Source organism: Polypterus senegalus, chromosome 1 (genome assembly GCF_016835505.1).
Source record: "Polypterus senegalus isolate Bchr_013 chromosome 1, ASM1683550v1, whole genome shotgun sequence".
NCBI lineage: Eukaryota > Metazoa > Chordata > Cladistia > Polypteriformes > Polypteridae > Polypterus > Polypterus senegalus.
In genome coordinates this window covers 309,352,868-309,380,159 of record NC_053154.1, presented here as the reverse complement: position 1 = coordinate 309,380,159, position 27,292 = coordinate 309,352,868, and the positions used below count along the sequence as shown (strand labels likewise).

Genomic DNA, 27,292 nt, shown 5'->3' with positions numbered 1-27,292 from the left:
GATCATTGCCTGCAGTTGTTTGGCCACTCTCACAACTACTGCCAGATGTTCAAGTGATAGGCCTTCGTTTTCTTCCTTCCATGGACCCATAAAAAACGATCACTATAAAACTGCAGATTTCCGTGATATAACGGGATTTCTGCGACAGAAAATTAGATATGGTCCACAAAAAAATCTGCAATATAGTGAGGGTAAGGGGGATCACTGTATATCGCCTTTTGTCTAAGTGCTCTAAGTAGGATGACCTCATCCAAGTATGCAGCCCCTTTAGCAAGTACTCTGGAGGCATTAGGTACCTCGGTGTACCCTAATACAGAATGATCTAATGTCCCATACACAGGATGCACCTACGTCTGTTAGATTAAAACAAATCAAGTCACTTTATTGTCATACCATTCATACAGCGTATTGCAGCTTATAGTGGCACAAAATAACTGGACCACCACTGTGCAACATACACAGAAACATAGGACAAGGGCAAGACTGATAAAGAGCTATATAATGCTATAACAGATAAATAAATGATTAAAAATAAAGAATAGGTAAGTGAATAGTAATAATTTGAGATTGATAGTAAAGAATAAATATTGCAAATTATAATTGCAAAACTGATAATAAAAACAATAACAGTGGCAAGTGTAACAAATGTTCTACACATAGTTCAGAGTCCGGACCACCAAGGGGTAGAAGCTGTTGTAGTACCTGACAGAACTAGTTCAGATGCTTCAGTACTTTCTGCCAGATGAGATAAAGAGTCTGTGAGTATGGAGCGAGTGGTCCTCCATAATGCTGTAAGCTTGGCAGATACAATGCTTTACAAAGTTGTTTTCATTGGAGGTTAAAATGGACCCAACAATCTTTTCTGCAGTGTGCCCTATCCATTGTAGGACTTTACAGTCAGTGGCATTGTGATTCTCAAACCAGACGATGACACAGCAGGTGAGAACATCCTCTGTGGTGCCCCTGTAGAATGTGCTGACAATGGCGGCAGGTAGGATTGCTTTCTTCAGCCCCTGATGGAAGTGGAGACACACACTGAACACTGGGATTGGTTATATGATGAACTACACACCAAATCGTTTACAAAAGTGTTTGATGGTGTTCAGATTTCCAACAGCCCATATCTATCCTGCATTAATTATCCATCCATCCATTTTCCAACCCACTGAATCTGAACACAGGGTCACGGGGGTCCGCTGGAGCCAATCCCAGCCAACACAGGGCAGGAACCAATCCTGGGCAGGGTGCCAACCCACCACAGGACACACACAAACACCAAGCACACACTAGGGCCAATTTAGAATCGCCAATTCACCTAACCGGCATGTCTTTGGACTGTGGGAGGAAACCGGAGCGCCCAGAAGAAAACCCACACAGACACGGGGCGAACATGCAAACTCCACGCAGGGAAGACCCGGGAAGCGAACCCAGGTCCCCTAACTGCGAGGCAGCAGCGCCACCACTGTGCCACCGTGCTGCCTGCATTAATTAGCAGGTTATTATTTATCCCTTTTGTACGATTATGTCAATATGTATATTCTGCTCTATCGTTCTTTGGCTGTTCAAATGTTTTAACAGCCCATCTTGGTCATGCTTATCATTCTTGGTGCAACAAGTGGTGCAAGAGGAATCACTCAAACAGCGAGCCTAAACCTCACAAGCAGTGCCGATGCTAGGCTAGTTAGTGCCCTAGGCCAAGCTTATTATAGTGTGCACCTTGTTTTACAAATAAGTTACTTTTTTTTTACTTGAAATTATAGAAAAAGGAAACAAAAATTTAAATTGACATGTTTATTACACAAAGAAATTACGCACAGATTACAGAAGTCAGTCAGTCATTGTCCAACCCGCTATATCTTAACACAGGGTGGAAGACTGGGGAGAACATGCAAACTCCACGCAGGGAGGACCCGGGAAGTGAACCCAGGTCTTCGCAGATTACATAGTCATCCATCCATCCATTATCCAACACGCTATATCCTAAGTCAGGGGTTCTCAAACTTCGGGCACTGAAGCTGCACAAGGTGGGGCGTCGAATAAATGAACAAGACATCAAAATGAATTTTTTACATTTTTATTTCAAATTTAAATTTGCAAGCATATAATCACAACAAATGCATTAAAATTAATATTAAATTAAAACATTTCGAAGGCATAGATCATGACTAACTAACGAGCGCCGCTGCTGCTGCTGCTTTTATAGTCACGTATTTTCAATCCAGAAAGTTCGAGACATATCGGTATCTGTCGCGAACATTTGGGTAACAGTAGATCAGGTGATAATGCGGCGCGACTGCACCACACTGGCAGCGTAACCAATATTGCCAAATTGAGTTAAATAATTTACTGTGTATTGGGTTATTTTCATGATACAACTAACAGTGGTATAATATTTGTCGGCCGAAAATACGTTCGTGTCACGTAGATTGAGTTCATCGGTGTCCTCGTTTATGATATTTTTAAAAATTAAAACATATTTAATCGTATCTTTACATAAAAAAAAAATTAAATAAGAATAAATAGTTTATTCTTTATTTTTGGGATTAGAATTACTACCAAAAACCACACAAGGCATTTTAACAGTTATTAAAGCACTTTAAAAAATGTAAATTGCAAATATTTCATCGAAGTTAGCTGAACACACGCAAATCTTATGGAAGTAAAAATGATAGGATACTGCGACACCGCACGAGTATCATACCTTTGTTAGTTGTATCAGGGGTTATTCTCATTTATCTTATATTATGGAGGGGGCAGATAATTATTCCAGGTAGAAAAGGGGTGAGCAAAATACAAAAGTTTGAGAACCGCTGTCCTAACTACAGGGTACCGGGGGTCTGTTGGAGCCAATCCTAGCCTACACAGGGCGCAAGGCAGGAAACAAACCCTGGGCAGGCGCCAGCCCACCACAGGGCACACACACACCCACCCACCAAGCACACACACTTGGGACAATTTAGAAACACCAATGGACCTAAACTGCATAGTCTTTGGACTTTGAGAGGAAATCAGAGTACCTAGAGGAAACCCATGCAGACATGAGGAGAACATGCAAACTCCACGCAGAGAGGACCTGGGAAGCAAACCCGAGTCTCCTTACTGCAAGGCAGCAGCACTACAACAGCGCCACCATCCTGCCCGATAAAATAATCCGAATTTTTTTTTTTTGTCTTCTGCTTTGCAAGCTTTTTCACTAAAACCTTCAAATCCAGTGTGGAAGCTATAGGTCAAATTTAACTGAAGTCTGTTTTGCAACACTGTTGGGTGCAAGTAAATTTTGATAAGTTTCAACTGTAAGAAACGACGTTCACCAGTTGCCTCTGAAACTGGAAGTGTTTAGCAGTATTTGTAGGACAAACAAAACATCAGGTACACAGTGGACCAGGCGGGACAGACGGACAAGACATCTGTGCAATCTGATTGCACAGAAAAGATAAGAAGACGGAGACACAAAGCCTTTAAAATGTTTTGAATGGTAGCTGCCATATCTGTAATATAAATCGGGAATGTATACCTTTCTCACCCTGTCACATTTTATTTTATTTTATTATTTTTGAATGTTTGGTTTATAAATAAATATAAATACATACCACTGCAGATGTCTATCGAAAAATGACACTGAAGTCTAACCTGTACGGCTGTGTTTTTCACCCCCTTATGCTCTGCAGCCTTGGCAGATGCCTAATTCACCTTAATGGTGGCCCTGGCCCCGTTCACAGGTTTACATCAAAGCCAGCCAATGGTATGTCTTTTGAACTTCTAGTGGAAACCAAAGAGGACAAGAGGAGAACATACAGACTTCACAGATTAGGCATCCTAGCTGAGAATAGAGCAGGGCTCAAATGCCAAAAAGCAACAAGGCGTGAAGAGCCATTTAGGGGGAAATTAAATAAGAAGAGCACATGCAGAATTCAGTAGATAAGATAGGAAGCCTGGAGGCTCTGTAGCCTCTTAATGAAAAACAAGGAAAATAAAGGGAATGGTTAAATACGAGAGATTTCATAAACACACACCCATTCACTATATACATTTGCTTATTTCTTATAGTGACTGTTAAGTAAGTAATGGTACACACTGGAAACTGAGCCCAGATTTCCCTTCTACTCAGTTTGCTCACTGGACTCTTCTTCCACTCGTCTGTGCAGCTCTCTTTTGTTTCATCTTACTGGTCACCTTTCTTCCCCATATCTGCCTCTTTGGAGCGCACATCATAATCTTCAGCGTCTTTACAAGACAGCAGCTATAAAACAAAATCAAGATGATGAGATTTAGAATAATGGCACAGCCAGTAGTTCACTGCCTTCCTGCCTATATAAATTGCCCATACTTTATTCTGTACTTTATTGTTTTCAATCAATCAGTTTTCTTTTTTCTTTATTATGATCAACTTTTTATTAAGCAAAATCAAATTGACAGGAATAAACGGACATAACATACAATGTAACCCAAGCCTGAGCCAAGTGACTATTTAAAAAAAAAATTAAACAATTGAGTCACAGCAGATCAGGATTCAATTGCATTACTGTAAACACCGTTAATCCACACCACAGACAACTCCAAATGTATTAAGTTGTACAGTAAATGGAGGACTGCCAGTTGTCAATAGTGACACATTCAGGGTTCTTCTAGTGGGAGGCGATAATGAGTTTTGGTACCCAGACAGAATAACATGAATTCAGAGAGTCCAAGTGGAAGCCTAGAAAGGCCTAAAAGAAGAAACATTTGAAGTAACAAAGGAATACTGCAGGAAAGAAAAGAAGACAGTCGGTGACATAAGTGTGTCCAAAACGAAAAGGCAGGAGTTTGGGGGCACAGCGGCAGAACACGAAGAGAAAAGTGCCAGGTAAACCAACGGTCGCATAACTGACAGAGAGGATCAGCAGTGAGGCCCATCAGGAGTAGGCATCAATCAATTTTTTGCACTCAATTCATCCACCAGAGGATCATGGGAATGCCAGGATAAAAATCAGGAATCAACATAGGAAGTGATACCAGTCCAGCTAAGGACAATGCAGAGTGGGACATTAATATCGATGTGACTGCTAGATATGGAGCAGTGTTTCTGATTAAAGTTAAATAGATGTATAATGTGATATGTAAAAATAAAAACATAATAAAATCTTCTTTTGGCTTCTCCCATTAGGAGTCGGCACAGCAGATCATCTTCTTCCATATCTTTCTGTCCTCTGCATCTTGTTCTGTCACATTCATCACCTGTATGTCCTCCCTCACCACATCCATAAACCTTCTCTTAGGCATTCCTCTTTTCCTCTTCCCTGGCAGCTCTATCCTTAGCATCCTTCTCCCAATATACTCAGCATCTCTCCTCTGCACATGTCCAAACCAACGCAATCTCGCCTCTCTTACTTTGTCTCCCAACCGTCCAACTTGAGCTGACCCTCTAATGTCCTCATTTCTAATCCTGTCCATCCTCATCACAGCCAATACAAATCTCAGCATCTTTAACTCTGCCACCTCCAGGTCTGTCTCCTGTTTTCTGGTCAGTGCCACCATCTCCAGCCCATATAAAATAGCTGGTCTCACTACCATCCTGTAGACCTTCCATTTCACTCTTGCTGATACCCGTCTGTCACAAATCACTCCTGACACCCTTCTCCACCCATTCCACCCTGCCTGCACTCTCTTCTTCACCTCTCTTCCACACTCCCCATTACTTTGTACATTTTGATCCCAAGTATTTAAACTCATCCACCTTTGCCTTCTGTTCTCCCTACATCCTCACCATTCCACTGACCTTTCTCTCATTTACACAAATGTATTCTGTCTTGTTCCTTCATTCCTCTTCTCTCTAGAGCATATCTCCAGCTCTCCAGGATCTCCTCAACCTGCTCCCTACTATCTACAGATCACAATGTCATCAGCAAACATTACAGTCCACGGGGACTCCTGTCTAATCTTGTCTGTCAACCTGTCCATCAGCATTGCAAATAAGAAAGGGATCAGAGCCGATCCCTGATGTAATCCTACCTCCACCTTGAATGCATCTGTCACTCATACCGCAGACCTCACCACGGTCACACTTCCCTCATACATATCCTGTACAACTCTTACATACTTCTCTGCCACTCCCAACTTCCTCATACAATACCACAGCTCCTCTCGAGGCACCCTGTCATATGCCTTCTCCAGGTCCACAAAGACGCAATGCAACTCCTTCTGGCATTCTCTATACATTTCCATCAACATCCTCAGTGCAAACATCTTATCTGTGGTGCTCTTTTTTGGCATATGTGACCATAAATTAATGTTGTGTATTTCTTCATGTATTTGTTTGTTTCTTTATTTACTTGTTTAATTGTCACCATGGATCGGTCCCCTCCTCCTTAACTATCCATTGTCTGCACTAACACGGCTGTGGCCAATGCGCATACACCACCTACCTGGAAACTGCTCTGTACTGATGACTTCTCGCTCTCATTCTATGATCTTGAGTATCGCAAGTGTACATGAGAGACACATTTGTAAAAAAACAAAAAAACAGAAGGTATCCATTTTTGGGTTTTCACATTTGTTTTTCAGATTTCTGCTTGCTAGTGATCTTTTTCTTCTGCTTTAAGGTGCAGTACGATTTTGCTCTTCAATTGATTTTGTTTTCTTCTGTTGGTCTTCTACTTTTGCTTCCTTTGGTTTACTTGTAAATCCTCAATGAATCCATAACTATTTAAAATACTTTGCTTTGTTTTTTCTGGGCCTGAGGTTTTACAGTTTCTCTCTCTTCCCAATTTTGTGAACTGTTTAGATTTTTAAACCTTTACCCCACTTCTTTGCTTGTATTGTCTAGGCTGCATGGAGTGGTGAGGCCTACACTCTTAATCCAGGCTTATGTTGCAGTGTAGGCCTGATTTTTCTTTTCGAGGCCTGAACCCTTTTTGAGAGTTTTTTTTTCTTTGGTGCAGATAAATCAGAACAAAAATGCCCTAAAATGCATGATGCTTATTTTTCCTGTGTCTATGCTTGCAAAATGTGCAGCGTGCCTCATTTTAAAATGATACATATGTTATGAGCAGGGTCTAGAGAACATGATTGATTTTACTGTTTTACTGAACATTAGTTGTGTTATGCTAAAGTGGAAATAATACAAGGGGAATACAATAAAAGCCTTTATCTTTATTCATTTTTCATAAGTTGTACTGGACCAATTTTCAATATGCATGGGGGTTTTGAACTAGTGATGGGCAATTTGCGAACAATTTGTTCTTTTTAAGGAATCTTTTGAACCAATTCATGAACACGGACAAATCAAATGAGGGAAGCTCAGCGAGGGGTGCTAAAAGACATGTGTGTCCTGTTTCATGTTGTCATTTTGGTGTTACAAGTGCATGTGTAAGGCCTGTCAGAATCACCAGTCTTAACACATTTGATTCACAAACAAATCACTACCTGGGAACCAGTCTTGTTCATTTCATTTGCAAATGAATCGTTACAATTTGAACAATTCTCATCTGCTTGTGATTCAGTAACGAAACATCTTAATTATCCATTCTAAATATGCTGGCATGCTTTTGTGGATGGAAATGGGACAATTGTTTATGAGATACAGTGGAACCTCGAGATACAAGTTTAATTTGTTCCAGCACTGAGCTTCTCGTATCTAGAACAAACTTCCCCATTGAAAATAATGGAAATCCTGTTAATCTGTTCCGCACCCCCAAAAATATCAACATAATAATCAATTTTCCTAACAAATAACACTAATAATATATACAAGTGGAACCATGGTTTACGAGTGTTTTGCAAGACGAGCTAATTTTTTTAATTAATTTTGACTTGATAAAACGAGCGATGTCTTGCAATACAAGTAGTATGGATACACTTTGTCTGCCTCTCTTTCTCCTTATCTCTTTCACTCGTGCGCACGCCTCTCTCTCTCTCTCCTCTTGAATGCAATTGTCTCTTATTCTCCGTCTGCATGTCCGCGATATTTTTGGATACAATATTATAAAGCGAACAGCTACAGCGAAACAATGAAATCACAAGTGCAGAAACACGTAGATCCTCAAGCTACGGGAGAACAAGGAACACTGAGTGAGCTTGGGTGAATCCCCGAGTCGAGGCGGATTGGGAAACGCGTCACGCATAACCAAGGCCTGGCTAATGGCTCGTTACGCGAGCCAATGCTCGTATTTAGATCCAAATTTTTCGCTCATACTTCCCTCTTATCTTGAATTACTCGTATGCAGAGGTGATCGTATCTAGATGTTCCACTGTATATATAAATTAATAAATAATTATTTGTTACCTACTCACACGCGCACACACACATATACTGTATACATACCAAAATAATGTCTCTATATATAAAATCCAGCATCTGTTTATTTGTATGTCTGTCCACATTTTATGAAAGAACTACTTTTTTTCTATAATTTGCTTGAACATTCCAGTTGATTTTATGAACTCTATCATCGTGCTTTATCATAGTTCGCTTGCACTACCAATTTATTTGTGCAAATCGAAGAGAGAGGCAGTGGGCCGAGGCCCTCCTCACTCACGTTTCAGCCTCAGCGTGTATCTTACATCTACTTAGCTAGCGAATGAGAGAACTACTTAACGGATTTAGATCATTTTTTTTTCAAGAATTTGCTTGAACATTCTGGTTGATTTTGTGACTTCTCTCATTGCGCTATGTATCATAATAAGTTTGTAGTACCGATTTATTTCCGCAAATTGAAGAGAGAGGCAGCGGGCTGATGCCCTCCTCACTCACGTTTCAGCCTCGGCGTGTATCTTACATCTACTTAGCTAACGAATGAGAGAACTACTTAATGGATTTAGATCATTTTTTTTTCAAGGATTTGCTTGAACATTCTCGTTGATTTTGTGAACTCTTTCATCATGCTTATCATAGTTCATTTGTAGTACCGATTTATTTGCGCAAATTGAAGAGAGAGGCAGCGGGCTGAGGGACAGGGCCCTCCTCACTCACGTTTCAGCCTCGGCGTGTATCTTACCTCTACTTAGCTAGTGGATGAGAGAACTACTTAACGGATTTAGATCTTTTTTTTTTTCAAGAATTTGCTTGAACATTCTGGTTGATTTTGTGAATTTTCTCATTGTGCTGTGTATCATAGTTCATTTGCAGTACCGATTTATTTCCACAAATCGAAGAAAGAGGCAGCGGGCCGAGGCCCTCCTCACTCACGTTTCAGCCTTGGGATGTATCTTACATCTACTTAGCTAGCGAATGAGAGAACTACTTAACGGATTTAGATCTTTTTTTTTTTCAAGAATTTGCTTGAACATTCTGGTCGTTTTTAACCATAACAGTCTCCATAATACCAAAGAGGGACAAAACAATGGTAGACACAGAAACAAAGAGAAAAATTATTAACACATAGAAAATGGGCAAATGGACACAGAGTAAGTAGAGAATATCATTGAGGTTTCACAGCAGCAGAAATACAGGATGACACAGAAAAACGGGAACTTTTGAAATGCGTAGTGGCAGCCATGTACAGTTGGCAGCACTGCAGAACAGGGACATTGAGCTGTAAACAATCTTGCCATTTAGTAATTTAGTAATCAATTGAAAGGCAATCAATGGCAGCTGTGTGAGAATTGTTCGGTAACTGTGTCACCTCAAGATTCAGTGACATTCCCTGGCCCTCAAGGTCACCGGATTTGTCCGTTTGTGATTTTTTCTTGTGGGGCTATCTTAAGAGTCGGGTCTACACGACTCGGCCAAGGACACTGAATAAATTGAAACAACGAATTCAAGACGAAATTCATGGTATCCCAGCTGAGATGTTGCAGCGATCAATGGGGAACCTCAACAGCAGATTGGAAGAATGCATACATACAGGAGGACGCCATCTACAGGACGTATTTTTCAGACATTGATAATTTGGATTACTGTCTCTTAAAAGGCAAGTTGTAGTTGGTTCAACTGCTGTCAATAACATTTTTTGTTGGATTTCTTCTATTTTTATTGGGTTTTTCAAAAGTTCCCATTTTTCTGTGTCACCCTGTATCATGGTGGGTAAAATTAGAAGTTGAATTGTTATTGATTCTTGGACACCAGAAGAGACAGAGAAGCCGTGCTGTTTGGCCAATCAAGAAAGGCAGTCCTAAGCACATAGAACTCACACCCCTAGATCTGACTGAGAAGCCCCCCCAGTGACGACAACCACCATCATCTATACCTGAGGATTGCCTTCTGGATCCATCGTACCAGGGTCATCCTGAAATGAAAATAAGACCATGTTAGCCATTTTGGTCGTGTCCTGCTAGTTTATCCAACACAGAGCTTTGACCAGAAAACAAACTAATTTTCAAATGATATTATCAAGCAGTTATTCCAAAATGAATGGAAAAAAAATGTAACTATCTGTAAAGCCCATTTGATCCTTGATTTCCTTGTCATCCATCACAATATTCCATGTTCACCCTGCCCAGAGAGCAACTTGTCGGCCTCTACAGCTTCAGTGCTGTACATTACGAATGGAGAAACCGCCACGCCATTCCATTCATTTGGCTTTAGCGAGGATAGCATGAGGTCAAGTGAAGTCAATTTGTGTTAGTACAGGTCGTGCTCAGGAGCGGACTGGGTGTCAAAACCGGCCCAGGCATCCTTCAATGAGTGAGGTGACGAGTTTGGCCCACTTGGCCCATTTATAAAATGTGTGATGAGTAGGCAGCTCACTACTTGCCATGAGCCTATGATATGAACTCTATCTAAACTGTTGTCAAACTTAATCTGTACACTGTTGTTTAAACACAACTTAAAATTTGACGCCATGCTAAGAAATAAAATTTAATGAAAAATAAAAATGTAGTAACACGGCTTACATGTTATTAGAGCACATGTCAAATGTCAATGTCATGTCCACTTTTCTCCACCAACATCAACATGAACACCTTAAGATGTTCTTGCGTCATTGTGCTTCTCAGGTGGCTTTTGATTCTCTTCAATGCAGAGAATGATCTTTCACACTGCACTTGCGACACAGCCTTCTGAGCCCCACATTTTCTCCTCGTCTGTTTTGCTTCATCCATATTTGGAAAAAGACGCTGAATGGATGAAATGAACGACAATGATACGAGGTCAAATGAGGACGAGGTCATGAGTGGCTGTTAATAGAATTTTACTTCATTCAGTGCCAAAAAATTACCCATATAGGCAGTTAGGCTGCCTAAAGCAAAGTTTTTGATTACAGGTATGAAACAATTATTTTCAATTCAATAATCAAACTGCTCATTTACAATGAAATAAATTATAACTGAGGTTATAATGAAAACCTCACATGATTGAAATGTTCCATTAACTTAACGATAAACTAGAAATGTTCCGTCCTAATAGGAAAAATTCCTATGCTGTGCTTTATAACTTTAAATTCATCATACTAATAATCACAGCTGAAAACCACTAATTATCACTCACACCGACGACCAGAGAACAATAAAATGCAATAAAACATAATCTAAAGTAATTATTAGTACCGAAGAATTTAAATACTAGATATGAGATCAAATAAATTGCAATAATGTATATGCAAACCGAAACGTACCGGTATCGAAACAGAAATCGGCAAAAGGCATCATAACATGATGTACTTTAGGTCACATAACTCAGTTGAGGGTCATGAATGGAAAATGCCTACTGTGGAGATTTTGGGCACCATCCCATGACAAGCCACCAGGTCATGTACAGTGCGTCCAGAAAGTATTCACAGCGCATCACTTTTTCCACAATTTGTTATTTTACAGCCTTATTCCAAAAATTGATTAAATTCATTTTTGCCACAGAATTCTACACACAACACCCCATAATGACAAAGTGAAAAAAGTTTACTTGAGGTTTTTGCAAATTAATTAAAAATAAAAAAATGGAGAAAGCACATGTACATAAGTATTCACAGCCTTTGCCATGAAGCTCATCCTGTTTCCCCTGATCATCCTTGAGATGTTTCTGCAGCTTAATTGGAGTCCACCTGTGGTCAATTCAGTTGATTGGACATGATTTGGAAAGGCACACACCTGTCTATAGAAGGTCCCACAGTCGACATTTCATGTCAGAGCACAAACCAAGCATGAAGTCAAAGGAATTGTCTGTAGACCTCCGAGACAGGATTGTCTCGAGGCACAAATCTGGGGAAGGTTACAGAAAAATTTCTGCTGCTTTGATGGTCCCAATGAGCACAGTGGCCTCTATCATCCGTAAGTGGAAGAAGTTCGAAACCACCAGGAATATTCCTAGAGCTGGCCGGTCATCTAAACTGAGCGAATGAGGGATAAGGGCCTTAGTCAGGGAGGTAACCAAGAACCCGATGGTCACTCTGTCAGAGCTCCAGAGGTCCTCTGTGGAGAGAGGAGAACCTTCCAGAATGACAACCATCTCTGCAGCGATCCACCAATCAGGCCAGTATGGTAGAGTGGCCAGATGGAAGCCACCCCTTAGTAAAAGGCACATGGCAGCCCACCTGGAGTTTGCCAAAAGTCACCCGAAGGACTCTCAGACCATGAGAAATAAAATTCTCTGGTCTAAAGAGACAAAGATTGAACTCTTTGGTGTGAATGCCAGGCATCACGTTTGGAGGAAACCAGGCACCGCTCATCACCAGGCCAATACCATCTCTACAGTGAAGCATGGTGGTGGCAGCATCATGCTGTGGGGGGCAGGAACTGGGAGACATCCTGGATGAAAACCTGCTCCAGAGCACTGTTGACCTCAGACTGGGGCGACTGTTCATCTTTTACCAGGACAACGACCCTAAGCACACAGCCAAGATATCAAAGGAGTGGCTTCAGGACAATTCTGTGAATGTCCTTGAGTGGCCCAGCCAGAGCCCAGACTTGAATCCGATTGAACATCTCTGGAGAGATCTTAAAATGGCTGTGCAGCGACGCTTCCCATCCAAACTGATGGAGCTTGAGAGGTGCTGCAAAGAGGAATGGGCGAAACTGGCCAAGCATAGGTGTGCCAAGCTTGTGGCATCATATTCAGAAAGACTTGAGGCTGGAATTGCTGCCAAAGGTGCATCAACAAGGTATTGAGCAAAGGCTGTGAATACTTATGTATATGTGCTTTCTCAGCTTTTTTATTTTTAATAAATATGTAAAAATCTCAAGTAAACTTTTTTCACATTTTCATTATGGGGTGTTGTTTTAGAATTCTGAGGAGAAAAATGAATTTAATCCATTTTGGAATAAGGCTGTAACATAAAAAATGTGGAAAAAGTGATGAGCTGTGAATACTTTCCGGATGCACTGTAAGGACAAGCACCTACACCACTCATAAATTACTCTTAAGAATGTGGCAAAAAAACAGAATACCTGAGAAAAACTCATTCAGACACAGGGATGATGAGAGAACAGTATATACGCATTGGCCAGGCCAGGGCTTGAAGTGTTAGACACCGCACCCATTAGGCAGCAGCAGTAAGCAATGAGCTATCATGCTGAAAATATGGAAAGAATAAAATCTGAAGGCCACAAAGTGTAACATGGCATCTGAAAGGTGCAAGTCTTTCACCGTGAAATTAGTAGGATGACTTTGTGGCGCAGATGACTTTGTATCAGTTTAGGTCTGCAGACTTCTGAAAGGAACCATAGAGTATCCATAAAGCAGGAAGTCAAAGGGAGTGACAAGGAGCATGAAGAAGCCTGCCTTATGGCCGCATCACCAGGCACGAGGGTTTAGGTCTTCTCATCTTACAAACATTCAGCCAAATTGTAAAGAGAACCCAGCGACTGTCATGGTAGCCTCCATACAGAGCTGCCCACAGGACCAGAATGCCAAGCATTCTGATCGGTCTTTGCATCTGCCAATCCCATGCATGTGGTCTGGCCTCTGAAGCAGTTCCTCTTCCATTATTAAACAAGAAGAAGCTCTGAGAGCAAACGAGGTAAAGCAGAAATGAAGTTGTGACAGTAAAAGATCAGCAACTACTCAGCCACTTTAAAATGGTGATCCTCTGGTATTAGTGAACAGAATATCCAGGAAGGAATGCAGCCACGGTGACTCCCAGATTTATGCTCTTCATTCATGTACCCTCACTATTAATGGTACTATATCAAATGCAGGTTGACTTGCCACAGTGAACTGTTACTACTCACCTCCAGCTGTTTCTTACTATCTGTTAGGAGACATTAAACATATTATCATCAGTGTCCAACTGCACTTAACTTGTAGACTTTTAACCTTCATGAAGATGGTGGTGGTCTGCACCAACATACCTTTACTCTTCAGGACGTATGCTGTATAAATAAGGGCATGGCTGAGCATCAAAAGAAGAAGACCTAGTGCAATGGAAACCATGACTGGCAGTGTGCAGCTGCATCTCTCAGGTAAGGCTGAAATGAAAGGGAAATCAACATTCAGAACCTGGGGATGGAATATAGCACCTCTCACAGTACAGGACAATGCTAGTACAATACATTCATTCAAATGGTGTCCAGCCACTCCACGGGCTTTTTTTGTCTTTTAAATTAAAGATCTCTACTCTGAACTTAAGGAAAGTTGTCTGGTAAAGTGAGCTTTTGGAAAATCTGCTAGGGTTCCATGTTTGGGAGTTGGTGCAGTCAGGATGTGGGTTGTGCAGGTCTCATCTCAATCCTGGAATGTCAGATATCATCACACGGAAGGACTAAAGGTCTGAAAGACAACATAAAAATGGAGTCACCTCTGATGTTGGGGTCAGCATCCATTGTGGTATCTGAAAATAAGAGACACATTTACTACTTTTAGACCCAAAGAAGGACTGACAAACTCAGTAGTTTCTATCTATTTTATAGTACCTTTGTGGTGATGCCCTGAATTTGTACTCATTTTTATTGCTTTTGCGTTAGCTTACTTTTCTTAAAAGGACTGCTTGTGCTAAGATGGTGACATTGTGGTCCTTGTGGGTTTGTCTTCTTGTAGGCACAGCACCATGGCTGATGGTGAAGCTGCTTATCTGAATGATGGTCTGCCAGATCAAACCACCGTCTCTTCTGGCCTTGACACTGCTTCCATTGTCATGTCTTCTTCCAATTACAATTGTGCCCCTCTTAACTATCTATCTAGTATATAGTGCCTTTCCTTTTATACTGTATAGCACCTTTCACATGTTTCTCTCAGTTTACTGCGGCCTTTTCCATCCATCATATAGTGCCATGGATATCTACCTTTCACTCTGCAATAGAGTGGCTTTATAATCTCTTGCTGCATCGTACAGCAACTTTTCTATCGATTAAGTAATGCATTTCATATCTACCAATCAATCGCCCCAAAGACAGAGGAGATCGTTCCTCCCCAACACTATGCGACTCTTCAATTTCACCCTTTAGGGAGTGTGGGTAAACGTTAACATTATATAAAGTTATTATGCCTTGCATTCTCCACCCTGCATTTTTTAACTTGCGCTGCATTTTTATCACTATTTAATTAATATAATTTTTATCAGTATGCTGCTGCTTGAGTATGTGAATTTCCCCTTGGGATTAATAAAGTATCTATCTATCTATCTATCTATCTATCTATCTATCTATCTATCTATCTATCTATCTATCTATCTACTGTATCTATCTATCTATCTATCTATCTATCTATCTATCTATCTATCTATACCACATTATTTAAAGTGTAACTTAACTCCTGCTTGTCTTTTACTACACCTAATTGACTGAGGTTATAAACGTAGAAGGGAAGGTGAGGAGAAGTAATATGGTACAATACCTTATAAACAGTGGTAAGTCTGTGAGATTTGAGGGTTTCTGACAAAGGCTACATATTAATAATACAAAAGGGGAAAGTAGAGTAATATATTACCGTACCAAGACAAAACAGTGATGAAAGATATATAGCCTTGTTTGAGACACTAATTATCCATATAGCCAATTTAAGAATGAATGATTTAAACCATGAAAGGAACATCATCACCTTATGAAAGCTGAACCCCACCATCTTATCATAACATTTGACAAAACAGAAAGTGATGACTGTGTGACAGTGTGAACCTTGTTACTGCAATTTGATCTTCTTTCAGGACATATGTTTGTAAAGTGTTACTTTTTATCGTGCCGTGTACAGTAGATGCTTTTTGAGTTCTCATACTGTTTTCTTTACTTCCACAAGGGCAGATATCTCTGTGTCAGCAGAACCATGTGAATATTTTTCAAACTGAGATTTCATTTTATGTACATTCCTGTCTGTAGTTTTTCTTTATTGTTTTCTGATCTACTTAAGCAATTTATGATACTCCATTTGAATGTGTACTAGAACATGTAACACAAGTCATTTTGAGAGACTTTTTTCAATTTTCAAATAAAGCAAAACAAAAATAAAACGTTTTGGGCTGAGTACATAGCCCTGGGGGGAAACCAGTGCTCAGCATGATGGTGCTGGAGATGGCATTTCCGACATGGTATGTCTGGGGTCACCCTGTCAGGAGATCCAGGATCCTGTTGAACAGGGAAGTGTTGTAGTCTAGCAGACCCAACTCCCTTCTGAGCTTCTGAATAGTTTAAAGCAGTTTCCTTAAATAAGGTGCAGCATTCAAATGAGACACAAAGAGAGAGAGAGAGATTGAGAGCGTACGCTGACAACACATTGCTGCACCCACCACACGATGAACCGCCTGGATTGGGACCCAATTGCAGTGGGTGACACCAAACACAGCCCTGCACCAAAGCAAAACTGTCTGCATTCAGAAGGTGACACGATCAAACAGAAAACAGAGTGAGGCACAGTTCACAAACCTCACAAAACTGTCAACAATCACTCGTGATTACGTAACCCACATTAAATGCAATTACAAAAAAAAATGCAGTAGGAGGAGAGCAGATTAGGTGTGTCAAACTGACCTCCGGCTCCTATCAAGTGAGATCGGTGTAAAACAGGGGTGTTGAAATCCGGGGCCCGGAGGGCCGCAGTGGCTGCAGGTTTTCATTCTAACCCTTCTCCTAATCAGTGATCAGTTTTCACTGCTAATTAAATCCTTTACCCTTCATTTTAATAGCCCTGTGTTTAAGGATTCAGTGCTCTGAATTGATTCTTTTCTTTATGAAATGGCAGCCAAACAGAAATAAGACGTGAAACGAGCCCAACAGATGACCAACTAAATTGGAACATCAAACTCCAGCCAATTTCACTACAATCACTTTCTTAATGAGAAACTGGTACTTGCTGTTAATTAAACAGAGGACGTCAATTCCGGTTCTGGCCCCGAGGACGTCACTTCTGGCTCCTACCTGATGACATCATTTCCCGTCTGCCACATATATAACCACCATGTGTGAGATATTGTTTGTTCTTGTGCTATGTACTAAAATGTACCAACTTGAAGCACCTTTGCAACTATTTGGCAGCCAAATTCAAGTATACAGGTGACTGCCCCCAAACCACTTTCCTCTGTTTGCTGAATCATTTCACAATGGAGTAGTCGGCAGGAACCGGAAATGTCATCTTGATACTAGACCCGGAAGTGACGTCATCAAACCCAAGTGGAATTTCCCGTGACCGTTTTTTCCTCTGGCGAGGAATTACTGTCTTTTAGTCTCCCATGCGCACGTGAGTGACAATGAGTAGTCATGTCTGTGTGTGGATTAGTGGTGTGTGTGCAGAAATCCACATCCTGCTGCTCTGTAATGTCCTGTAAAACCTCATTAAATGGCTGCTGTGTGGAGTTCTCTGAATTCTCTACTAGCATTCTGACTAGAAATGTGCAGTGAACACCGAAATCCTTTACAGTCCTACAGTTCGTCCTTTAGCAGAGGGTGGGAATCAGTCCTGAATGGGACACTAGTACTCTACTGGGCACACTCACTCCAATTTAAAGTTGTAGGTAAGTTAGTATCAAATTACACTTAACATGACTAGAAATGCATTACAAGCAAGGATGGCCCAGATGTCATATTCATAACCCCTTTCAGAGCTCAGATGAAAGTTAAAATTTAAAAGAAACATCATAAATGAAACACAAGCCTTACCTTTCCGTTTAGGTTTACTAACGTTTCTAAATAAGATCTCGCCTGCTTGGTCTTTCGCCGCACAGTAATAGTAAAAGTTCTCGTCCTCCTCACTCGCATTCCTAATGACCAGCGTGCCCTCTGATGTCACTGAGACTCTGTCTGAGGTCCCGGGGTAGCGGAAGGCCGAGTCGTCTCCCGGTCCATAGGTGTGTAGAAGGGGCACTGGGACCTCTCCAGGGTGCTGCTGTCTGAACCAGTAGAGTTGGTAGGATTGGTGATTACAGGACACCGACAGATCTGAGCCAGAGGCCATTGGCACCTCAGGACAAATAACAGCAACAATCCAAAAGAGGAGGCAATCTGCAAAGAGAGAGAACTGAAAGCTTTATGACACACTGGTGAGGCCTCATCTGGAGTCCTGGGTGCAGTTTGGGTCTCCAGGCTACAAAAAGGACAAAGCAGCACAAGAAAAGGTCCAGAGAAGAACGACTAGGCTGATTGCAGGGGCTGAGTTATGAAGAAAGATTAAAAGAGCTGAGCCTTTATAGTTTAAGCAAGAGAAGATTAAGAGGAGACTTGAGTGAAGTGTTTAAAATTCTGAAGGTACAGTGGATGAAGATGGTAACTTTAAAATGAGTGCATCAAGAACATGGGGGCGCTGTTGGAAACTTGTTAAGGGGAAATTTCACACAAACGTTAAAAGTTTCTCTTTACACAAAGAATGGTAGACACTTAGAATAAACGACCAAGTAGTGTGGTAGACAATAAGACGTTAAGGACTTTTAAAACTGGACTTGATGTTTTTGTGGAAGAAATAAGTAGATAGGACTGGCAAGCTTTGTTGGGCTGAATGGCCTGTTCCTGTCGAGATTCTATTAATGTTCTAAAGAAATAAAAAGGAGTGCAAGGGACAGGAAATGAAGAATGAAAATTCCCACCAGCTCTTCTTTAAGGTATTCGTTGGTGTTCGTCTATCACTGTTACATAGTGACTTTCATACAGTATCTATTTATCTTTGTTATATACTGTTATCTGTATTTGTTGTATAATGCCTTTAATATCTACAGTATCTCTCATTATTATATAGTGCCTTTCAAATGTATCTATTAATACTGTATATTCTCATTTAACATGGTGCTGGAGAGTGGAGACATACTGCTTGATGGTCACTCATACAAGGAAGAACCTCACTGGACCCTGTACATCAAAAAATATGAATATTACGACTGCTAAGATTACTAAGGACCAAAACAGAATGTGAACCAAAGTATGGAATCCAACATTATTTACTTCTATGGCCTCATTTCACCCAGAAAGTGTACTTCAAAGTAGTGTTGGGGAACATTACTTAGCAGGGCCATCTTAACAGCATTATAGGCCACCAGCAAAGCAGTGCATTGGGGCCCCTACCTACACAACCATTCATAGGGATAAAAAGGTAAATGGTCGATGAAATATACATGTACTGTATATTTATTGTATTGGTACTTTCAACATAATCATTCAAAAACATGCAGTACAGAAAAGATGAATCAACACAAACATTTGAACAATAAAACATGAGCCTTGAAAAACACATAAAATTTCAACATATTAATGATACTCAATTGGTAAACCATACAGACGGTAGATGGCATAGCATGAAATCACTATGAACTATTTATTATGAATCAAGTGTTCAACACAAACATTTGTGAATTTTCTTTGCAAAGAATTGAGTTGAAGTTACGTTAACATGTCCACTTTTACGTTATGTAGTGGGCGAGATCCGAACACAGACGTGTACGTGAGGTGGCAGAGGTGATCGTGATACTAAATCAGAGTTGAATGCCAATGTCCACTTGTAACACAATAACAAATATTTATAGTTTAGTATAGCATTGTATTTATTTATTGACAGCAAGTCACAACATGGGTGGCACAGTGGCGCAGTGGTACCGCTGCTGCCTTGGTGTTAGGAGACCCGGGTACTCCAGTTTCCTCCCACAGTCCAAAGACATACAGGTTAGGTGCATTGGCAATTCTAAATTGTCCCTAGTGTATGCTTGGTGTGTGTGTGCCCTGCGTTGGGCTGGCGCCCTGCCCGGGGTTTGTTTCCTGTCTTGCGCCCTGTGTTGGCTGGGATTGGCTCCAGCAGACCCCTGTGACCCTGTAGTTAGGATATAGCGGGTTAGATGATGGATGGATGGATGGATGGATGGATGGATGGATGGATGGATGGAAGTCACAACATACATGTGATTAGCTTAGCATGGGGCCCTTATGCTCGTGGGGCCCGGGCAACTGCCCAGCATGCCTTTGCGTTAAGATGGCTCTGTTACTTTTTTAGTTAGTGATGTGTAATGTAACAAACTCTGTTAACAGTTAATGACTATAAAACCTAATGAGTTACAAACAATGTGCTACTTTTTCTGTTGTAAGAAGAACCGCACGTTTGACTAGCCAGCACTTGTTATTAAGTGCACGTCCCATGTGAACCTTTCTGAAACTGCTGTGAGGTAAATCACATGTATCCGCTTTGTACATCCCCGACCTGAGCCACCGATGATTTACTGTATATGAATGTCACCTCATCATGCTGTTTCAACATATTTATAACAAATAGCTGGATTAAAAGTAGAGGGGCACTTTATTAATATTGTTCTGTTACCAGACTGCATGCCGCGCACTCTTTTCTGGTTGGCTATGCGTTTGAGTTCTGCCCTGCATTGCCGTTCACTATGTTTGCTTCTTGCCTTACACCTCATGCTGCTGCTGTGATAAACTGGCCCATCTAAATTTACTATATAATAAATATATACCCAAAACTTTTATTTATTTATTTATTTTAATGGGGGGAGCAATTTTCTTTATCAACGTAGTTCTTTATTTATTTTTTATTTAACGCAGGTATTATTGCTTCAATAAAATAAGTATTGTGTTACATTAGTCGCCTACGAAGTAACCTGAGTTCACAACGCACGTTTCTTATAACATCTTAGCCCTAACATTGACTCTGAGTGCTTCACAACAACTTAAAGATAAATAGTAAAACTTTTGATCAGGTACTACAATTGCAAAGTGAACTGATAAACCTCATGAAATATATTAATGAAATGCATAGACGTCTAATTACACAATATGAAATACCATCCATCCATCCATTTTTCAACCCATTGAATCCGAACACAGGGTCACGGGGGTCTGCTGGAGCCAATCCCAGCCAACACAGGGCACAAGGCAGGGCAGGCAGGGCACCAACCCACCACAGGACACACACACCCACACACCAAGGACAAGTTAGAATCACCAATCCACCTAACCTGCATGTCTTTGGACTGTGGGAGGAAACTGCAGTACTCGGAGGAAACCCACGCAGACATGGGGAGAACATGCAAACTCCACACAGGGAGGACCCGGGAAGCGGACCGGAGTCTCCTAACTGCATGGCGGCAGTGCTACCACTGCGCAACCGTGCCGCCCACTATGAAATACAGTTATTTTTATTTTGTTTCAGTAATGTAGTTAGAATATTCTGAAGTGAACTAACTTTAAATGTTCTTCCTTCCTGAACAGAAATGACTCTTTTCATGTTATAATGATTAAACGTTCATTTCAGAATACCTCTTCTTGTGATGGTTTCTTTGCCGCTGATCAGGACCACCAGACGGCCCCTACAGCATTTCTATCAATCAATCAGTGTTTCCTGAATCTGTTCTTAGGAGGCCAAACGCCATCAGTGCTGCTTTTCTTGCACTCAGCATGCAAAAAATATGAATGCAGCAACAGTCACAGCAGCTTGTTTGAAAGGCAAAAAATAATCTCTGTACACTGTACATAAAATCCAACATCTGTCTGTCTATCCGCTTTTCATGAGAGAACTACTTAACGGATTTAAATCGTTTTTTTTCTATAAATTTCTAGAAATTGCTTGAGTACTCCGGTTGATTTTTTCTCATTGCGCTATGTATCATAGTTCGCTTGTGGTACTGATTTATTTGCGTGAATCCAATTGACACGCAGCGGGGCAGGGCCCTCCTCACTAACACGTCTGCCTCGGGGCGTGTACCTGGCCTCTGATTAGCTAGCGAATAAGAGAACTACTTAACGGAACATTCCTGGTGATTTTTCGACTTTTCTCATCGCGCTAAGAATCAGAGATCACTTACAGGAGCGATGTAAATTCCTGCTAATCCCAGACAGAGGCCAAAGGGAGTGGGAAGCGTGATGTCAGGAGTGGGAAGCCCATAGACATAGAATTACTAGACGCCGCATGACCAGCAGCTTGTACGTCAACGTCGCCGCCATATTGTGAGTGGCACTGCTGTGGAGTGAAGTAATGGATAAAGATGCCTCAAGAATTTGCTGCTTAGGATTGTACAAACCACTGTACACTCCAAACGAGATCCCAGGGGATTACATTTCATAGGTAAGGCTGAACAATTGTTTTGGTAATATTTGGCCATTAGAAAAATCCCGTTTTATAATCTTAACTTTAGCTACGTCAGGCTAAGCTAGCAAAGCTATGCATTTATGTGCTCAAGTGAGCCTCCAAACAACGTTTTGGCTAAATGTATTTAGACCCTAACTATGTAGATTGTTGCTAGCTGTTAACATTTCTCAAACTTTGAAGGTTTCCCAAAAAAATCCACCTCAGGAAGCAGTGGGAGGTCAGGTAGCCCTTAGATAGGATTTTGAGAAAGCTGTCCTGTGACGTGTGCCATGCTAGTTTGGTAAGAGATGCTGTACCGGCATCATATGATCAAAGCTACCACTCGCTCACATTAAAAAACAAAGGAGGTTTGATGATTCGTTCTGAGGGCCCAGTCAAGGTGGTCAAAGTAGCTGAGCGTGTTATCCGACAGTCGACATTAGGGCAAGCTGTCAGTGTATCTTTGATCAGTCAGTTTGTTCGGGCTGAGATTGGTTCAGATGATGAGTTTTTTCTCAAGGAGCACATCGAGGAAACACAGTTTGAAATTGACAACCATCATTTTATGCTCATGTCTTTAGTTGTGTCTGTCTTTCACAAACTAAGGCTGCACCATATTGCCAGACAGAATACTCTCAAATCACAAGATCAGAGTGAGCGAGAGGAGTGTCAGTCTGGAGGAGATCAGTGAGGTTGTGAAGAGCTTTAAATGTTCAGAGCGGTATTTAGTATTGTATTCTGTAGTTAACAGGGAGCCAGTGAAGCTGAGAGAGAGTAGGTATAATATGTTCAGTGGATTTAGAACAGGAGGTTATTATCCTGGCAGCAGGATTTTGAAGAAGTTGTAAGCGATGGATATGTTTTGTGGGATGCCAGATAGAATAGCATTACAGTAATCTATACGTGAGGTGACTCGGGCATTAACCGATACTTCAGTACTGTGTTCCGTAAGAACAGGGTGATGGAAGAAGGCAATCCAAGAAATGTTACTTATATGGGAGGAATTATTTATTATTTAATAATTGCCATTATTAGTGTATAAATGGATATATAATTGCATGTAAACGATTCGCCAAAATCTGTTGTATGTAAACGATACTGTTTTAAACGTTATTGTTTTTTCATCAGAAAACTCGGTTTCACACATCTACCTGTATTAGTTTAAATGGCACTTTTGCCACTCGCAATATGGCAGACGCGCTGACTTTTCATGTCAACTGGGAAACACTGTGAATGCGGCGTCTATCTATATATGTCTATGGGGAAGCCGGGCAGGGCCCTCCTCACTCATGCATCAGCTTCCGTTCGAGTCGGTCTAGCCCAGTGTTTCCCAAACTCGGTCCTGGGGACCCCCTGTGGCTGCAGGTTTTTGCTCCAACTAGATTCCTAATCAGTGACAACACCTGATGGCAGTGAGCTCATTTAATTAGCTGGTATTATTTTTTATTTTATTTTACATTTAGAAAAGCATAGTAGCATGATTCATTCCATTTATACGACATTTAGAAATACAAATATTTCTGCTTTTGCTATAGACTGAAATGCTTAACTCTCTTTTGTTGATTTCATTATATTTTGCCCTTTCTCTGTGCAGTTTTTCCTCCTTCGTTGTATCTTAATAATGACAATTTAAAATGAGTACAGCAGACAACACAGAATAAACAAAGGCTGCAACTACTTTAGAGTCATATCCACTAATTAGTAAAAAATGGATTAATTAAACAATTAGAACACCTGGAAAAGTAAAATGAAAATCAAGATGAAAATACTGTTAAAAAGAAAAAAAAAATAAACATTATTCCCACATAACTGCTTGGTACATTTTATATATATTTAGCAAATTTAGTTTTCTAATTTCTATATTGTTCCCTAAACACAGAACTTGGTAAATATCAGTTCACTTAATTAGTCCAGGAGTTCAATTAAAAACAGAAGCTGGTGGGAACAAAAACCTGCAGCCACAGGGGGTCCCCAGGACCGAGTTTGGGAAACACTGCTCTAACCTCCGCTTATCTAGCGATACCTGTTTGTTTATTAATCTTTAAAGTTTGTCCTGTTTCACTATTTCACGGGCGGAGCCGCAGGGGACGGCTAGTTTAGTATATAACTGAAGATTATTACATAAGAATAAATAATTGAAATAAGATTATTGAACACATAATGCTCTTTGAAGACTAATGGATGATGTGGTGTCTGAGCACAGAACCCCAGAATGCAAATGTTCATTTTGTGATTGGTCTGAAAAGTGGAATGGAAACTTTTTTTTTTATGTACAATGCATCCTGGGTGCTTATCGTGGTGAAGAAATAAGAAAATGGAAGAGTAAGCATCTCTGAGGTCTGAGAGAAATAAATGTTTATTTTTGTTACCTAAACGCTGTGCGTGTTTTTGGCATAAAAAACTGTCTTGGTGAGTAAGGAAAGACAGAACAGATGATATATTGGAAATGCTCGGGCTGATTAAGTGCTTTTCAAGGTGTTGAAGAAGTCACCAGCATTGATTAGGTGCCGTGCCCACATAGTGGTGCCCATGAAGATGCCACAAAGGCACACTTTTATGCTGAATGCCAGCAGCTGGTGATTCCAGGTGATATGGGACGGCTCTGGTAAAGGGCTGCAGTCTCAAAACAAAGAGGCTGAGATTCACATCCCAGGTGCTGCCTGTGTGGCGTTTGCATGTTCTTCTTGTGTCCGTGTGGGTTTCCTCCATGGTACTCTGATTCCCTCCCTCAGTCCAAAGACATGCCAGTTAGGTGGATTGAAGATGACCCATCTCAATAGACTCTGGCTGTGTGTGTGTGTGTGTGAGTAAGAGTTCACCCTGGCACACTGCCCTCGTGTTGTTCCTGTCTTGTACCTGATGGTTACTGGAATGGCATCCAGCATCCCATTCCTGAACTAGCACGGTGGATGGATGTGTGGATTGATGGATGGCGTTGTCTGGTTAAAGATCTGGTTATCTACCTGGCTTTCCAGTACACAGTCACTTTATCTCAAAATTAACATCATGTGCCCTCCAAAAAGTCCCAAGTATTGCACGTAAAGTCTTAAAAAATGTGAATAGTTTTGTAAGGCAGCTATGCTAACCACTATAAGAAACCAAAAAAAGAGGCCAATTTAAGTCTCTTACAGCAGATGAAAAATGTGTAAATTAAAGTTGGATTTTCAGTTGGTGGTCTGATGCTTGTATGTCAGGAAGAAGCAACTTTACTTCCAAACGTGGAAAGGAATGAGTGAAAAAAAATACATAAAATGTGCTCTGAATATAATTTGGAATGACAGTCAGATAGCAAAGATAGCAGACCTTTGCTGTGGTTATGGACGTGTTGAGCTGTGGGATTAAAGACCAATCCCCCCGGTGCAGGCTTTGTGTTGCGTAACACCACAGGTACTCAGTAATTACATTTAACGTACTTGAGACAAAATAAAACGATGAAATTACATTTCCGAACACATAAGTAAGTTTAACGGTGCGTCGTTGCACAAACTACAGTCTCGTTATTCGCTGCGTTATTTCATTTCGTAAACGGAGGGATTTTCCATTCGCACGCTATTAAGTCTCACCGCCTGTTTTGAACCACAACCAAGCAGGATGGATAAAAACCGAATATTTATCAATGACCGTTTCAACTACTCGTCACTACCGTTCTTTATGAAAGCCTTTAGTTTTATCAGTCAAAATATAAAATTCGTTCGAAATCAAATTAAACAAACTGACAAAAGACGACCGAGAAATAAACGATCAGGGTAACAGACAAGTCGAGTAACATTGAAATCCAGGGGTCTGATGCCCACTCAACTTACAGTAAACTACGAGCAGCTCCATGCAGGAATTGCCATGCAGCCTCACACCTTCATCAGAAATTCCTTTCACTTGATTATTATAGCGGCTCATTAAGCTCTGGACTTAATAATACCAGAAATGAAATTAAAAAAGCAGTTGAGTCAAGCAGATCATTGCGGTCAAAGCGACTCAAACATACGGCTTAGGGAACGGAAGCGCCTGCGAGCCACTGAGACCAAGATGGGTCCTTGATTAGAATGACGCTGGAGGGGTGGTGGGTGGTGTTTGGGGGGGTGGGGGGATTTTTGTGTCACACCTTGTTCTAACTATTTAGAGCACAGAACCCAGCTATATCCGGTGTAATTTATAAATCATAAAAATAACATAACTGAAAAGAAAAAAATTGTACAGTGCATCCGGAAAGTATTCACAGCGCATCACCTTTTCCACGTTTCGTTATGTTACAGCCTTATTCCAAAATGGATTAAATTCATTTTTTTCCTCAGAATTCTACACACAACACCACATAATGACAACGTGAAAAAAGTTTACTTGAGGTTTTTGCAAATTTATTAAAAATAAAAAAACTGAGAAATCACACATACATAAGTATTCACAGCCTTTGCTCAATACTTTGTCGATGCACCTTTGGCAGCAATTCCAGCCTCAAGTCTTTTTGAATTTGATGCCACAAGCTTGGCACACCTATCCTTGGCCAGTTTCGCCCATTCCTCTTTGCAGCACCTCTCAAGCTCCATCAGGTTGGATGGGAAGCGTCGGTGCACAGCCATTTTAAGATCTCTCCAGAGATGTTCAATCGGATTAAAGTCTGGGCTCTGGCTGGGCCACTCAAGGACATTCACAGAGTTGTCCTGAAGCCACTCCTTTGATATCTTGGCTGTGCAGCTTAGGGTCGTTGTCCTGCTGAAAGATGAACCGTCGCCCCAGTCTGAGGTCAAGAGTGCTCTGGAGCAGGTTTTCATCCAGGATGTCTCTGTACATTGCTGCAGTCATCTTTCCCTTTATCCTGACTAGTCTCCCAGTTCCATCCCCACAGCATGATGCTGCCACCACCATGCTTCATTGTAAGGATGGTATTGGCCTGGTGATGAGCGGTGCCTGGTTTCCTCCAAACGTGGTGCCTGGCATTCACACCAAAGAGTTCAATCTTTGTCTCATCAGACCAGA

General features: G+C 41.0%; 1 protein-coding gene across 3 annotated transcripts; it reads right to left on the bottom strand.

Moving 5' to 3' along the window:
* Positions 1–2,913: 2,913 nt before the first annotated feature.
* Positions 2,914–26,273, bottom strand: LOC120514821. Of its 3 annotated transcripts, none has more exons than XM_039735422.1 (7): positions 26,125–26,273; positions 17,929–18,270; positions 14,643–14,675; positions 14,197–14,313; positions 14,077–14,096; positions 10,164–10,202; positions 2,914–4,240 (listed from the first exon to the last, which is right to left on the bottom strand). In XM_039735422.1, exons 1-7 carry the CDS (start codon positions 26,213–26,215, stop codon positions 4,163–4,165), a joined length of 720 nt encoding a protein of 239 aa, XP_039591356.1. In that variant the 5' UTR covers positions 26,216–26,273; the 3' UTR covers positions 2,914–4,162. The 3 variants fall into 3 exon arrangements, with proteins under 3 accessions (XP_039591356.1, XP_039591338.1, XP_039591348.1); XM_039735404.1 differs by lacking the exon at positions 2,914–4,240 and adding an exon at positions 10,810–11,031; XM_039735414.1 differs by lacking the exons at positions 2,914–4,240; positions 14,643–14,675 and adding an exon at positions 10,810–11,031.
* Between the last annotated feature and the right edge of the window lie 1,019 nt (positions 26,274–27,292).